This window comes from Salvia miltiorrhiza, chromosome 2, assembly GCF_028751815.1.
Source record: "Salvia miltiorrhiza cultivar Shanhuang (shh) chromosome 2, IMPLAD_Smil_shh, whole genome shotgun sequence".
Taxonomy (NCBI): Eukaryota; Viridiplantae; Streptophyta; class Magnoliopsida; order Lamiales; family Lamiaceae; genus Salvia; species Salvia miltiorrhiza.
In genome coordinates, this window is record NC_080388.1 from 22,982,518 (window position 1) to 22,994,570 (window position 12,053).

General features: G+C 36.5%; 2 protein-coding genes and 1 pseudogene across 2 annotated transcripts; all 3 read right to left on the minus strand.

Annotated features, from left to right (window-relative positions):
* Positions 1-746: 746 nt before the first annotated feature.
* On the minus strand, positions 747-1,086 carry LOC131011622 (10 kDa chaperonin, mitochondrial-like; annotated as a pseudogene).
* A 2,210-nt stretch (positions 1,087-3,296) lies between these two features.
* On the minus strand, positions 3,297-4,385 carry LOC131011623 (early nodulin-like protein 9). The gene is made up of 2 exons (XM_057939397.1): positions 4,056-4,385; positions 3,297-3,984 (listed from the first exon to the last, which is right to left on the minus strand). Exons 1-2 carry the CDS (start codon positions 4,231-4,233, stop codon positions 3,548-3,550), a joined length of 615 nt encoding a protein of 204 aa, XP_057795380.1. The 5' UTR covers positions 4,234-4,385; the 3' UTR covers positions 3,297-3,547.
* A 2,187-nt stretch (positions 4,386-6,572) lies between these two features.
* On the minus strand, positions 6,573-8,932 carry LOC131011624 (protein translation factor SUI1 homolog). Its single transcript, XM_057939398.1, has 5 exons — positions 8,750-8,932; positions 7,648-7,755; positions 7,227-7,432; positions 7,101-7,154; positions 6,573-6,827 (listed from the first exon to the last, which is right to left on the minus strand). Exons 2-5 carry the CDS (start codon positions 7,682-7,684, stop codon positions 6,783-6,785), a joined length of 342 nt encoding a protein of 113 aa, XP_057795381.1. The 5' UTR covers positions 7,685-7,755; positions 8,750-8,932; the 3' UTR covers positions 6,573-6,782.
* Positions 8,933-12,053: the final 3,121 nt, after the last annotated feature.

A 12,053-nucleotide genomic window follows, 5' to 3' on the forward strand; every position in this document is an offset into this window, starting at 1 on the left:
TTAAAAGCAGTTTATTGTTTCAAAAATAAAAATTAAAAGTAATATACAATAATAGGGTATGATTAATCAAGAAAAAAGGTTGTTGACTATAGAATAAAACGTAAGATTGTTAATCAATAAAGTTGCATGTTCTAATGATGTAATGCTCTCATATACTTTTATTGAAAGTAAAGGGTTTGCTTACAGTGGACAAGAAATTTAAAACTGAATAATATTTGATGCTGAAATTCTAATGCTATGAGCTTATTTTTTGCTATATTCAAATTGATGGGTTTGTTGATACTTGAAGTTTGGGCTCATCATACATCATATTTTTTAAGCTCAAATGATAAATAAAATGGTTGAATTTCGTCCAAAAGGTGGAGCAAAAATGAAGAGTCATTTAGTTGTTACATTTTAATGTTGTTATTATTTTGTTAATGAGTCATAAGTAGTTATATGAATATTAGTGCCTCAAAGGTCATTTTTGAGCCTATAAATAGACTTATAATCACATGTATTTGACACACCTTTGAATATAAATGAAAATTATATTAACCTTGTGAGTTGAATTCTTTTTGTAGAGTTTTTCACTTGTGGCGTTCAACCATATCGAGGTTCTTGGCTGATTCTACAACCAACGGGTAGAGGTTTCTTCGCTCTAGGTGGATCAAATTCTTGATCTAGGGAGACCGCTACCTACTCTTATTATTATATGTGGGGTTCTTGGATTCGTCCGATTCAATCCATATCAGCAAAATCTCCAATCAGTCATGCAAAGTGCCCAATATATCTTCATCTTTATACAAATGATACTCCTTTTCTCCCAATTTCACTTGGTTTCCACCATATTCCAACAAGAAAATTGTGTCGCCTTCTTTGACAGCAACTGTGATATTATTCCCTGCAGCCCAGGTCCAACTACAACTACTTTACCAGAGTTCAACTTAGATGATTTTACTGGGAGGAGAATTCTGGTGGTGGTTTTCGACAGTATGAGGATTTTCTCCACGAGAACTTTGTTCAGAGTTGGAATCAAACGCATCGCCGCCATTGCTCAGAAATTGTATTTGCAGTTGCTGAAAATGTCAGTCATGATTGAAAAGGACGAACACTAAACAATCACGAATTGTGTTTGTCATTTTCAATTTATATCATCAAATTTATGATTTAAGTTGTTTATGCAAGCCAAATATCTTATTTGAAGATGAATGAAATGAAGGAATTCAAGTGTTCAAAATAATATAGGTGAATTTGGAGAAAAGATACAAAAAAAACCCATTACAAATCATAACCAAAAGGAAAAGGATAAACGAAAAAGAGCAACGAGTTGGTATTCCAAAGCTTTCTGAGGAGATATCAAAAGTGACTTAAAAGTCTTCAAATTCTTCAACATTTTCATCATCAATGGGAGCATCCTTGAGTTTGTCAATTTCTCCTTTGAACTCCTAGAAATGAGTAAAAATTTTCTAGTCAAATTCAAAATTTAAGAACTTCTAAATACGAGTATAAATTATTTAAAAATTCAAGTCAAATTCCAAAATTTTAGAACTCCTAAATACAAGTATAAAATGTTAACAAATTCAAATTTCAAATTCAAGAACTCGATATAAGTTTAAACTATCTAAATAGATTTCGAGACTTATCCATTTTCAAGACAAATCATAAATGAACAAGTCTCAATGGGACAATTTGTAAAAAATTAAATTTGTTGGAAAATCATATTGCGCCATGTGTAAATTTATGAATTAAATATTTAATTATATTTTCTATTTTCTTAATAGAATTTATTCCAAGATTAAATAGATATATAATTACTCCCCCCCCCCCAAAGTATGATATTTTTGGCGGGCACGTGTTTTAATAAAATGAGTGGTGTATTTTATGTGGTGGGAAAATGGCCCCACCATTATATGAAATAAGTGGTTGAGATTAAATTAAGGGTGATTTTTTTTTTTGTAAATAATGAGTATTTATAAAGATAAAAGATAAGGAAAAGATGTGGGTCGTTCTAAAAAGGAAAGTGCTATACTTTTGGTGGACACAAAAAATGACAAAGATGCCATACTTTTCATGAACGGATGAAAGTAATATTTAATATATTGATTTTATTAGCCAATGAGAGAAATACAAGTGTCAATGACACATTGGAGGAGAGGAGCCACTCAAATTCCTAAGCACTAAAACTCTAAAGTCTATGATATGGTAGTCCAAAGCTCATTTTCCTACATCTATGAAACGGGTTGTTGGGGTGAGCATAGATGACAAGTAAAATAGTAAGAATATTGAAGAGTGTAAGGAGTTGGAGGAATTCTCTGCAAAATTCTCTCCAAAATTCAAGGTGTTCTTCAATCTTTCAAGATGTTCTTCGTCGAAATCATCATCAAATCGCATCAAAGATAGCGTTCAATCCCAGAAATAAGATAAAACTTGCTTTGTCGTTCAAAGCTCGGAGTTCTTCAAGGCGTTCTTAAAGTTCTAAGGATGTTCTTCACTAAATGAAATTAACTCAAATCAAATTCAACGTCCAATCCAAAAATAAGGCTTGGGTCCTTTGGATCGACGTTAACACTTAACTCTAGTTACTTCTAAGAACATTTGAGATTGTTCGAGAAACAAATAGAATAAAAAAATAAGATATTAACATAAAAATCATAATCCGCATTAAATTCATGTCAATTCATTAATTTTAAATTTGTAAAATATTTTGTATTTTCTTTAATTAAATACAGAAATTTGTTTCTACAACTACGAATTCAAATTCATAGCTAATTTTGTAGCTAAATTTAGCATTTTATGTAGTGTTTAACTTCAGACAATTTTATTGTAACGCATAGTCTTTTCTGGGGAAATATATTTCTCGAACAAGCCTAACTCATCAATCATCTTATTAAAATATAAACATAAATCGGCCACATTGAACAAAAATCAATATTAATATCTTATTTAGATAGGCTTAAGAAAAATTGCCCTAAGTCAATTCTTTGCCCTAAAATACAGATGATCTGATTTGGGTATATTGTACATATACCACGTGAAATTTGATGGTAAATGAACACTTAGTTAATTAGTTTTCAGTAAACTTGAATGAAATTTATATGAATACAATTAGTTGCGCCAATACCATAGTTGGTTAGTATGAAAAAAAAGTGTTACATTTAATATATCGTCTGACAAGAAATTTCAAGTTCGAAATTCACCAACACTTTCTAAATGAAACAAGTCGTATTCCAAGTATATATAGATATCGAGCAATTGTGCAGAGTCGAGATTTACTCATGCACACTTTGATGAACCATGTCATGAACAACATCAAGTCAAGAATTGTACAAAATGTACAACAATTTATTCCACTTGTACAAACCAAAACAAATACACAAACATGACAATCCTTCACAAAGAGGCGCCTTATTCCCCACTTGCATCAAACAAATAATCAATCTACCACAAACCAAAACAAGCCAAAAACTTCCAACCTGCAATACACCATTTTTTTTTCTTTTTTCCTTTTTATAAACAAAAAAAAGAAGAGTGACAGAAATGCACATTGAACTCCAAACCTCAATGATCAAAGAGCCAAAGCAAATGAGGAACCAAACAAAACCGCAACAGTCCCCACCACAGCAGAGGCGACGGACGAAGCGGCGTTCTTGGCAGGAGAAGACTCCTCGGAGGGAGCCGGGGTCGGGTTGGTCTCCTCCGCAGGTGGCGGAGGGGGCGACTCCTCCCCGGCAGGAGCCGGGGACGGGGGCGACATCCCCTCTGACGGCGAGGGAGCAGCAGCAGTTTTATTGCTCCGATCAGCCATCACAACGACTATCAACTTCTCATTCTTATGGCAGTTTTCAGCCACTCCACTTATGAAGTAATGCGGCCCAGATTGGTCGAGCTTGTACACCGTGTGGCCGTCGGTGAACTTATCGAGCGGTTTGTCGGCGCTGCAGCTCGCGTAGTCCTCCTTGCTCACGTGCAGAACCGAGTCGTGATCCGAGGAATATACGAAAACTGCATGCACTCGAATCGTTACTCACACATATTGCTAAGGAGAAATATGGTACAAAATATGTAAGACTTACGCAAGGAATCGCCAATCTGGAATCGGGCTTTTTCAGCCCAGTGGTTGAAGAGGGCGGCGTCGGTGGGAACTGCCCAACCTTGCGATCCTCCCACTTTGAATTCAAAGGCATGGCATCTCTGCAGTATCAGAAGCAGCACGCTCAGAAGGCTGAGGACACGTTGATTCGTGGATGCCATTGTAGAGAAGGAGGAGCTAGCTAGGAGATTTGGTTGAGGGTAATGTTGAATGATTGGGAAGGAGGTTTATGTAGATGGGATTGGACCAACTTTTGGGGAGGTGTGGGAGTGAAGTTTTGGCTTCTTTTTGTTATTCCTCTTTGGATTTCTTGGGGTGTAGTGCAAAGCATAAGACGCCACTTTTAGGAGCTTATTTAGGTGGTTTGTGCTTTGCTTGATTACGATCAAGAATCTTCAATCCTAGCTTGCACTTTGCAAAATGGTATCTACAGCTGCATCTACCGAGTTTGATGGAATTATACTCAACGCACTTTCCTTGTAGAGATCATGCAAACTCCTAATGACTTGTATATTTTCATGATAGGGGCAAGGTTAGAAGAGACCTAATTGGACCAAGGCCGACTCATATATAGTAATGGGCCAAGCCCAACCCTAGAGAAGAACAAACATGGCCCTGCTAAGGGAAGATAACTTGAACACTCAACTAAGAGGGTGTTTGGCTCAGCTTATAAGCTATTTAGGGGCTTATAAGTTTTTTAAAAGTGTTTGGCAAAAAAAGTTCTTAAAGAGCTTATAAGCTGTAAAATTAAGCTGTAAGAGCTTATAAGCTCCTCAAGAAATAAATTCTCTTACCCCAACTTATTTTCTTATTTTCATATAAGCCACACTTATTTTACAAAAATAATTCAATTATGATTTTTTATTTTAATTATATATCATTCTAATTTCATATTTTTTTGATTTTCTCTTTCTAACTAAAATTCTCTTTCTAGCTTATAAACTCAATTATCCAAACACTTTAACAACTTATAAGATCTTAAGAAAGTATAACTTATAAGCTCTTGAAACATCTTAGAAGCTCCAAGAGCTTATAACCTCTTTAAAATAACCCCCTCTAGGGTGGGTAAGAGCTGAACTCATTCCTTATGTGAGTTTTTCCAGCAATTTGAATAAAGTATTTTGACAGTATGATGAATAGATTGCTCTGCCAAACTGGACCAAAGAGGTGGGGTCCACGGGTCGGGTCAACCCACTTTCTTCATATGTTAGTTGCTGATGCTTTTATGTAGTCATAATAGGCCATTCTCCTCCCAATTTACAACAAGCAGCAGCTTACGATAATGGTCCTATGGACCAGACAGAAATCAATTACAAACTTACATTATATCAAATAGGTTGTTGACTTGGTGTCTTCTTTTTCTTTTTTTGTCATAGAAATAAAGTCATTGTGATCATCTCCTGTTTGATGTTCGTGGTAGGTCTTGGTGTGAAGACATTTAACGAGGAAAACATTGGGACATTCTATCTGGTTTGACGCAGACTCAAGGGGTGGAAAATCGGGTACCCGCGGGTACCCTACCCGCAAAATGCGGGTACCCGCGGGACGAAAACTGCCGAAAACGGCACCCTCACCCGACCCTCTTCCCTGATGCGGGTACCCGAATACCCGCAGCGGATACCCGCTGCGGGTATGAGGGTACCCTCATAGTCCCGCGATTTTTTTTTTAATTGTAATTTTGCGGGTTTTTGGTCCCGTTGGAGGGTATTTCGTCCCACGAAAGGGTATTTCGTCCCGCGCGAGGGTATTTTGTCCCGCATTTCACAAAAAAAATTGAAAATATCCTTTCTATTTCATCGATTATCCATAAAACCTGTGACGAATAAATAATAAATAAAATTATCCATAAGAAAGAGACGAAAAATTAGGGCTAGGAGGAGTTTTGGGGATTTGGGGGTTAATTCCTAAAAGTAAAATCTAATAAAATTATTTAATTTTAATTTTATAATGTTATTTGCGGGTAATGCGGGTATCCGCGGGTATACCCGAGGGTACCCTCTACCCGCAATTTTTGAGGATGCGATACCCGCACCCGACCATCCACCCGAATTTTGCGTGTATCGGGTACCCGATACCCGCGCGGGTATCGGGACGGGTGAGGGTATACCCGATACCCGCAACCCGATTTTCCACGATGTCAGATTTTGCCAAGGTGAGGGAAAAAGTTAAAAGTGCGAAGATTCTAGAGTTTGTGTTGACCTTAAAACTACCTTAATCTTGAAACGTAATTGTGGATCTCCAACAGAGACAATCATCAGACATACTAAAGTGTGTGAAATGAGGGATATATTTGCAATAAGTCTTATTTGGAAGTATGCAGAATGAACGGTTAATGCAAAAATTGGTACCATATTTTGCCTTTCCAACTACTGATTTCTTCAGCTGTTGTATGGAAACAAGCAATCTACAAACACATTTAACCTGAGAGAGAAATGGTTTGACACATAAAACATAAACAAACCTCTGTAACTTTGACAGGGTAAAGACACAAGGAACAACATTTGAAAAGCGAATGCCTCTCTTATTTGAATCCATTAGCAATTGGAAAAGTAGATTCAACATCAGACATGACACTTGTAACGAAACAAAAGAGATACAGGAGCACTATAGGTATCAGAAGACCTTGAGCATACAACAAAGTTCAGTTATAAACCTTCACATATCATAGGTTATACAAATAAAAGAGTTGATATGAATAGGATGCTGCAGTTTAGAAACCATGAATCTTGATATAGTCCTTCTTCACAATTCCAGCCTGCAATCGAGAACAATTGCTGCATAAATAGATATTTCAAGCATACAAAAGTTTGAAAGTATAAAACACAACATCCTGTTAAAGGCTCACACATAATCATATTGAATTAGTTTTGATTTTATCAAGGGGCACAGTGATTCTTTAGACTAGCTCACTTGTGGCGCTCTTGAGCTCCGAACACAACATAACATCATTTAGCTTTTATTTTGATACATTTAACTTCGACACAATATATTCACACATCTAATAAAAAGTGACAAATAAGGTAATAACCTGAACAAGAAAAGTAGACACGTTCTTCCGTTGATCGCCTTGGAGTTGAATAACCTATACAAAAAAAGGGGTTAATTTCGACAAGTAATGAAATATAAAAGGTAAAGCGGAAATGTTGAAACAGACCTGGCCTAGTTCTGGATCCTGGACAACAGTTCCATTGCAGCAAAACTCCTTCTTAAGATCCTTCAATATTTTGTTGTAGCTAAACTCTTTCTTCAATCCCTGCACGGTTGTCAGGCTTTTCCGACCATTCCTCTGCTGTATCCGAATGTGTACGTAGTCCTTTGACCCAGCACTAGAGTTATCAGCATTTGCATCCGTAAAAGGATCTGTGTTCACAAAAAAACAAAAGTCAGTCAATGAAACACAATGGGAAGGGCTTCCAAGCTCTTTGGCTCGGCCAAGGAATCCAAGGTATGCCAACTTTTCAGTCTCATCTATTCAGTTGTAAACATTATCAAATGTTCTAGCATTGTATTCAACCTCTCCATATATGAAAAACAAGACTTTCTCAAAGAATTAAGAATAATAAAGATAAGCATACCAAAAGTAGTGGGAATCTGGATATCAAGATCAGACATGAAACTTGGTTGATGCAGCAAATGTAACACAGAGAACAAGATTTTGAGTAGCTAGATTGGAATGGTCAGACCTGAAAGGATAAAACACAAATTAATGATTTAACTATATAAGCACACATTTTATTTGTTTGGGTTTTCCACAAAACACAATGTTAATAAATAAATAAATAAAAAAAGGCTAAATAGCACAATTCAGTGGATAGTATGTCTATTTCTTCTTTAGATGTATATCAGAACAAACGCTCTAACTCTCTCTCTAGTGTGATTTGCTTTAGAATTTTTAGAAAAACGAGCAACAAGAGACCCAAAAACTATTCTTTCAACATCAACATGTTGGCAACAAGCCAAGGCAGAGTAATCTTATGTACTCTAAATTCCGCCAATAAGAATAGCGGTTAACCGCATCTACTGATATTACATCCAAGTCGTTAACACATGAACCCAACAAGACTGGAAGGAATTACAAGAATACCCAAGCAGATCACCAAAGCATTAGCCTTCAGATTTTACTCGAACAAACTAATTTTCATGGGCTCTGACGAACAGAGCAGAAACTCAACAGATAAAAGACGATAGATTGCAAGAAAGATCGATCTTCAGACTATCAATCGTTACCATAAACCCTTATTCCAGGAAAAAACATAAATCTGATGAATTTTTTTAAAAGCTTAACAGATAAAGTTCATAATGAAATTCTTGAAAAATCATGGGTTCTCACGAACAGAGCAAGAATGCAACGGTTAAAAGATGATAAATTGCATGAAAGATCCACTAAACCCTAATTATAAGAAAACCATAAATCCGATTAAATTCTTAAAATTTACCGACAAAGGAAACCCTAAATCCTATCGGAATAAATTGATATAGTAGCACGGTATAACCCAGTTTGATAAAACAATCAACAGGAAAATACTGTCGTTCGCAAACCAAAAAATTCATACGATAAGTAGGGCGAAAAAAAGTAAACAAACAAAAACGCCGCATCTATAGAATCAATCGATAATTAGCAACAACAGATCCGAAAATAATACTAGAGGTGGAGCGACAAATTGGGGTGGAGAATACCTGATTCGATTGAGAAGAGAGAGAAGGAAAGAGGCCGAGCAGATAATTATGAAGAGAAGGGAAAGCGAATCGGTGAAGATTGAAGGCCGTAAAGAGTCTTATAGGATTTTATAGACACGAGTCCACGATTTCAGAAGTCATTTTCCGTCCCAATATTTACCGAAGAAAAAGTCATTTCATTTTTTTTTTTTTTTTGAGACAATAGAAAAAGTCATTTCCATTAACTCTGTATACATGATAAAATTTCTTATTTAAAAAAAAAAAAAAAAAAAAACCATCAAAAAACTTTTTATTTTATTTTTAATTATATCTCACCATTTATAATATCTTATTAATTTTTTTTTCACAACTCTCAATATTAATTATAACACATTTTCCATCACTCTTAATAAACTTAACAAACTCATCTTAAAATATGTGTACCCCATCATATGAAGTTTTATCATGGACGAAGCAAGTATTTTTATTCTTAGGGTGAAAATTAAAATATTCTAGTTGTAACTTTTAAATTACTCCCTCCGTCCGCCAAGATTATGGCAATTTGCTTGGGCACGGGATTTAATAAAATTGGTGATGATTTTGATGTAGTGGAGAAATGGTCCCACCACTTTATGAGATGAGTGGTTGAGATTGAATTTTGAGTGATTTTTTTGTAAATAAAGGGCCCGTTTGATTTTCAGTATTGGATTAATCAGGATATAAATTATCCTGATAATTTAATGTGGATTAGTCATGATTTCTAATCTCAGATGGGTGTTTGATATCATTGGTAATTAATCCCAAAAAGTGTTTGGTATCCATTGAAATAGGTTGGATTAACAAATCAAATACCTAAATTAGTAGCCTATGGAGGGGGTGAAATAATTAGTGTGGGTTAATCCCATGGGGGAGGTGGGATAATTAGTGTGGGTTAATCCCACAAAATAAGCTAGGGTCTTGGGATAAACCTGGAGTTGACCATATTAGTAACACATAATATCAAACACTACATAAATCCATACTAATTTAACTTATCCTGCTTTTAAACCCATATCAAACAGGCCCAAAGAGTGTTAGTAAGGATAAAATATTAAAGAGGATGGTGGGACCATTGCCATAAAAGGAAAGTGACATAATCTTGGCGGACGGTCGATATAGTAATTGTAACATAATCTTGGCGGACGGAGGGAGTATTATTTGTTGCCATGTATGGGTTATTGGTTGATGCTTATTTACAAGTTTGAGGTCGGTCTAATCCCTCACCCTTCAAGTGCTTTCTTAAAAAATAAAAAATAAAAATAAATAAAAACTTATAAATTATACTCAATTACATATCTTTATAATAATATATAAATAATTATCCAATTTTAAGTGATGGGGGTAGAAAAATTGAATGTAATTAAATCTACATTAAAATCAAGAGTCAATATATAAAGGGCAAATGGTTTTTAATACCCACTTTTATAATACATCTATCAAATCTACCCACCTATATAAAATATCTATGAAAAATACCCACTTCATAGTGAAATACCATTCCTACCCTTATACTTAGTCTTTCTTAATACTTCATCTTATACATTAATCTGCGCTTCTCAAAATGGTATCAGAGCGGGTTTTTATGGAGAAATTATATTATCTTTAATTTATTTTATAATTAACCTATGTGGGAGGAGACTCCATTAAAAATTTATGGATCCGGACGAGTGTCCGAGATGTGTACCATACAGGAATTCTCTCCAACATTTGGAGAGCAAAACCACTCGTCTACTAGACGGTCTCAACTGGAACAATCGAGCCCTCGTTACCAACTTACGACGAGGAGAAGATATCGAGATTATTCGTGATATTATCACGAGTATCCAATTCTACCATGAGAACCTCATGGGACTCGCCGCAACCAGGACGGCGATTGAACGAACCAGAGACGAAGCCCATCAGTCGCACGATTGATGGAACCAAAAAACAAGGCAGGAGTAGCTTATCCAAGCTACCACAAGATCGAGCCGGACTCTTCCGACAATGTCAACTTGCGGGAGATTCAAAAAACGGTGGAATATTACGGCAACAAGCTGTATGAGCTACCCATGGAGATGAGCAAAATATCACTCAAACAAGAGGAAATACTAACCCTCTTGCGTGATATCCAGAAAAGAGTGGAGGACATCGAACGGCGAAAACCATGTTCCGGAAAAATTCGGAAAAAATGGTCCAAAGACCCGACGTATCCACTACCACTCGATACAGCACCCAAGGAGCTGACACCAGAGGACATAATTCGAATCATGAAAGGCAAATGAATAGCCTTGATCGAATCGGATTAGAAGATCTACAGGAGTTAGCAGAATCTTTTGCTAACCTCAACATGGTTGATCTAAAGATGAACCAAGGAGACGAGGTGCCTAAAACTGAGCACCAAGAAGGAGATTCGTCAAAAAGGGGTGGGGCTTCAGATGATGCAAGCCATTACCAACGAACCAGACGACGTCGGCCACAGATGCGGGATGCTCCTGTAGGAAAGGCCACACTGGAACCAATCCATCCATACGGATTGATTCTTAACCTCGATGAAGCCAGTTTCAAAGATTGGGAAGGACTCATCGATGAATGGGCTTCAGCAATGAAGATTGTGATTGCCACGATAGAATATGACAAAGAAGAATTTGTCAAAATCTTCGAGGCAAGTTTTGCGGGCATGGCAAAACAATTCTGGGATAGGGCCGACGCCGAAGGAAAGAATGAATTGTTCAGCCATACATCAGCTGCTGAAATTCTTGGGTTGGCTACCAAACAAATTAAAATCCATTTTCTTGGAATGGGTTTTTTCGAAGGATCTGCAGAGGAAAAACAAAAGAAATATCATCAGGCACTTTACAATCTAAGATTGGTCGTGCTAGAGCCAAAAGCTCTTGATGAATTTCTGCGCCTATACACCCTATATGTCCATATGGGGATAGTTGATGATCGGACTGCCAAGGACCTCTTTTTCACAAAGTTTCCAACTCCGTGGAGGGAGATGCTCATCAACGAGTACGTTTCACCTGGAGAATATTCACTTGATAGTGCATCAAGAAGGATGTCATATGTTCACAAGAAGCTGTCCGAGTGGTGCCAGAAGGCGGCGGACCAGAGGAATCTCAAGAGATTGAGGAAACTCAATAAGAAATCTCCATTATTGATTTGCGACAACATTGATCTTCCAACAGAGATTGGTGCTGAGTTGCTGTATCAAAAGAGGAGCCGAAAGAAACATAGGTACCAACCCTATGAAAGAAAGTCCAGAAGAAGTTCTTGGAAGCCAAGAACTATGTGGACCAGACAGAAG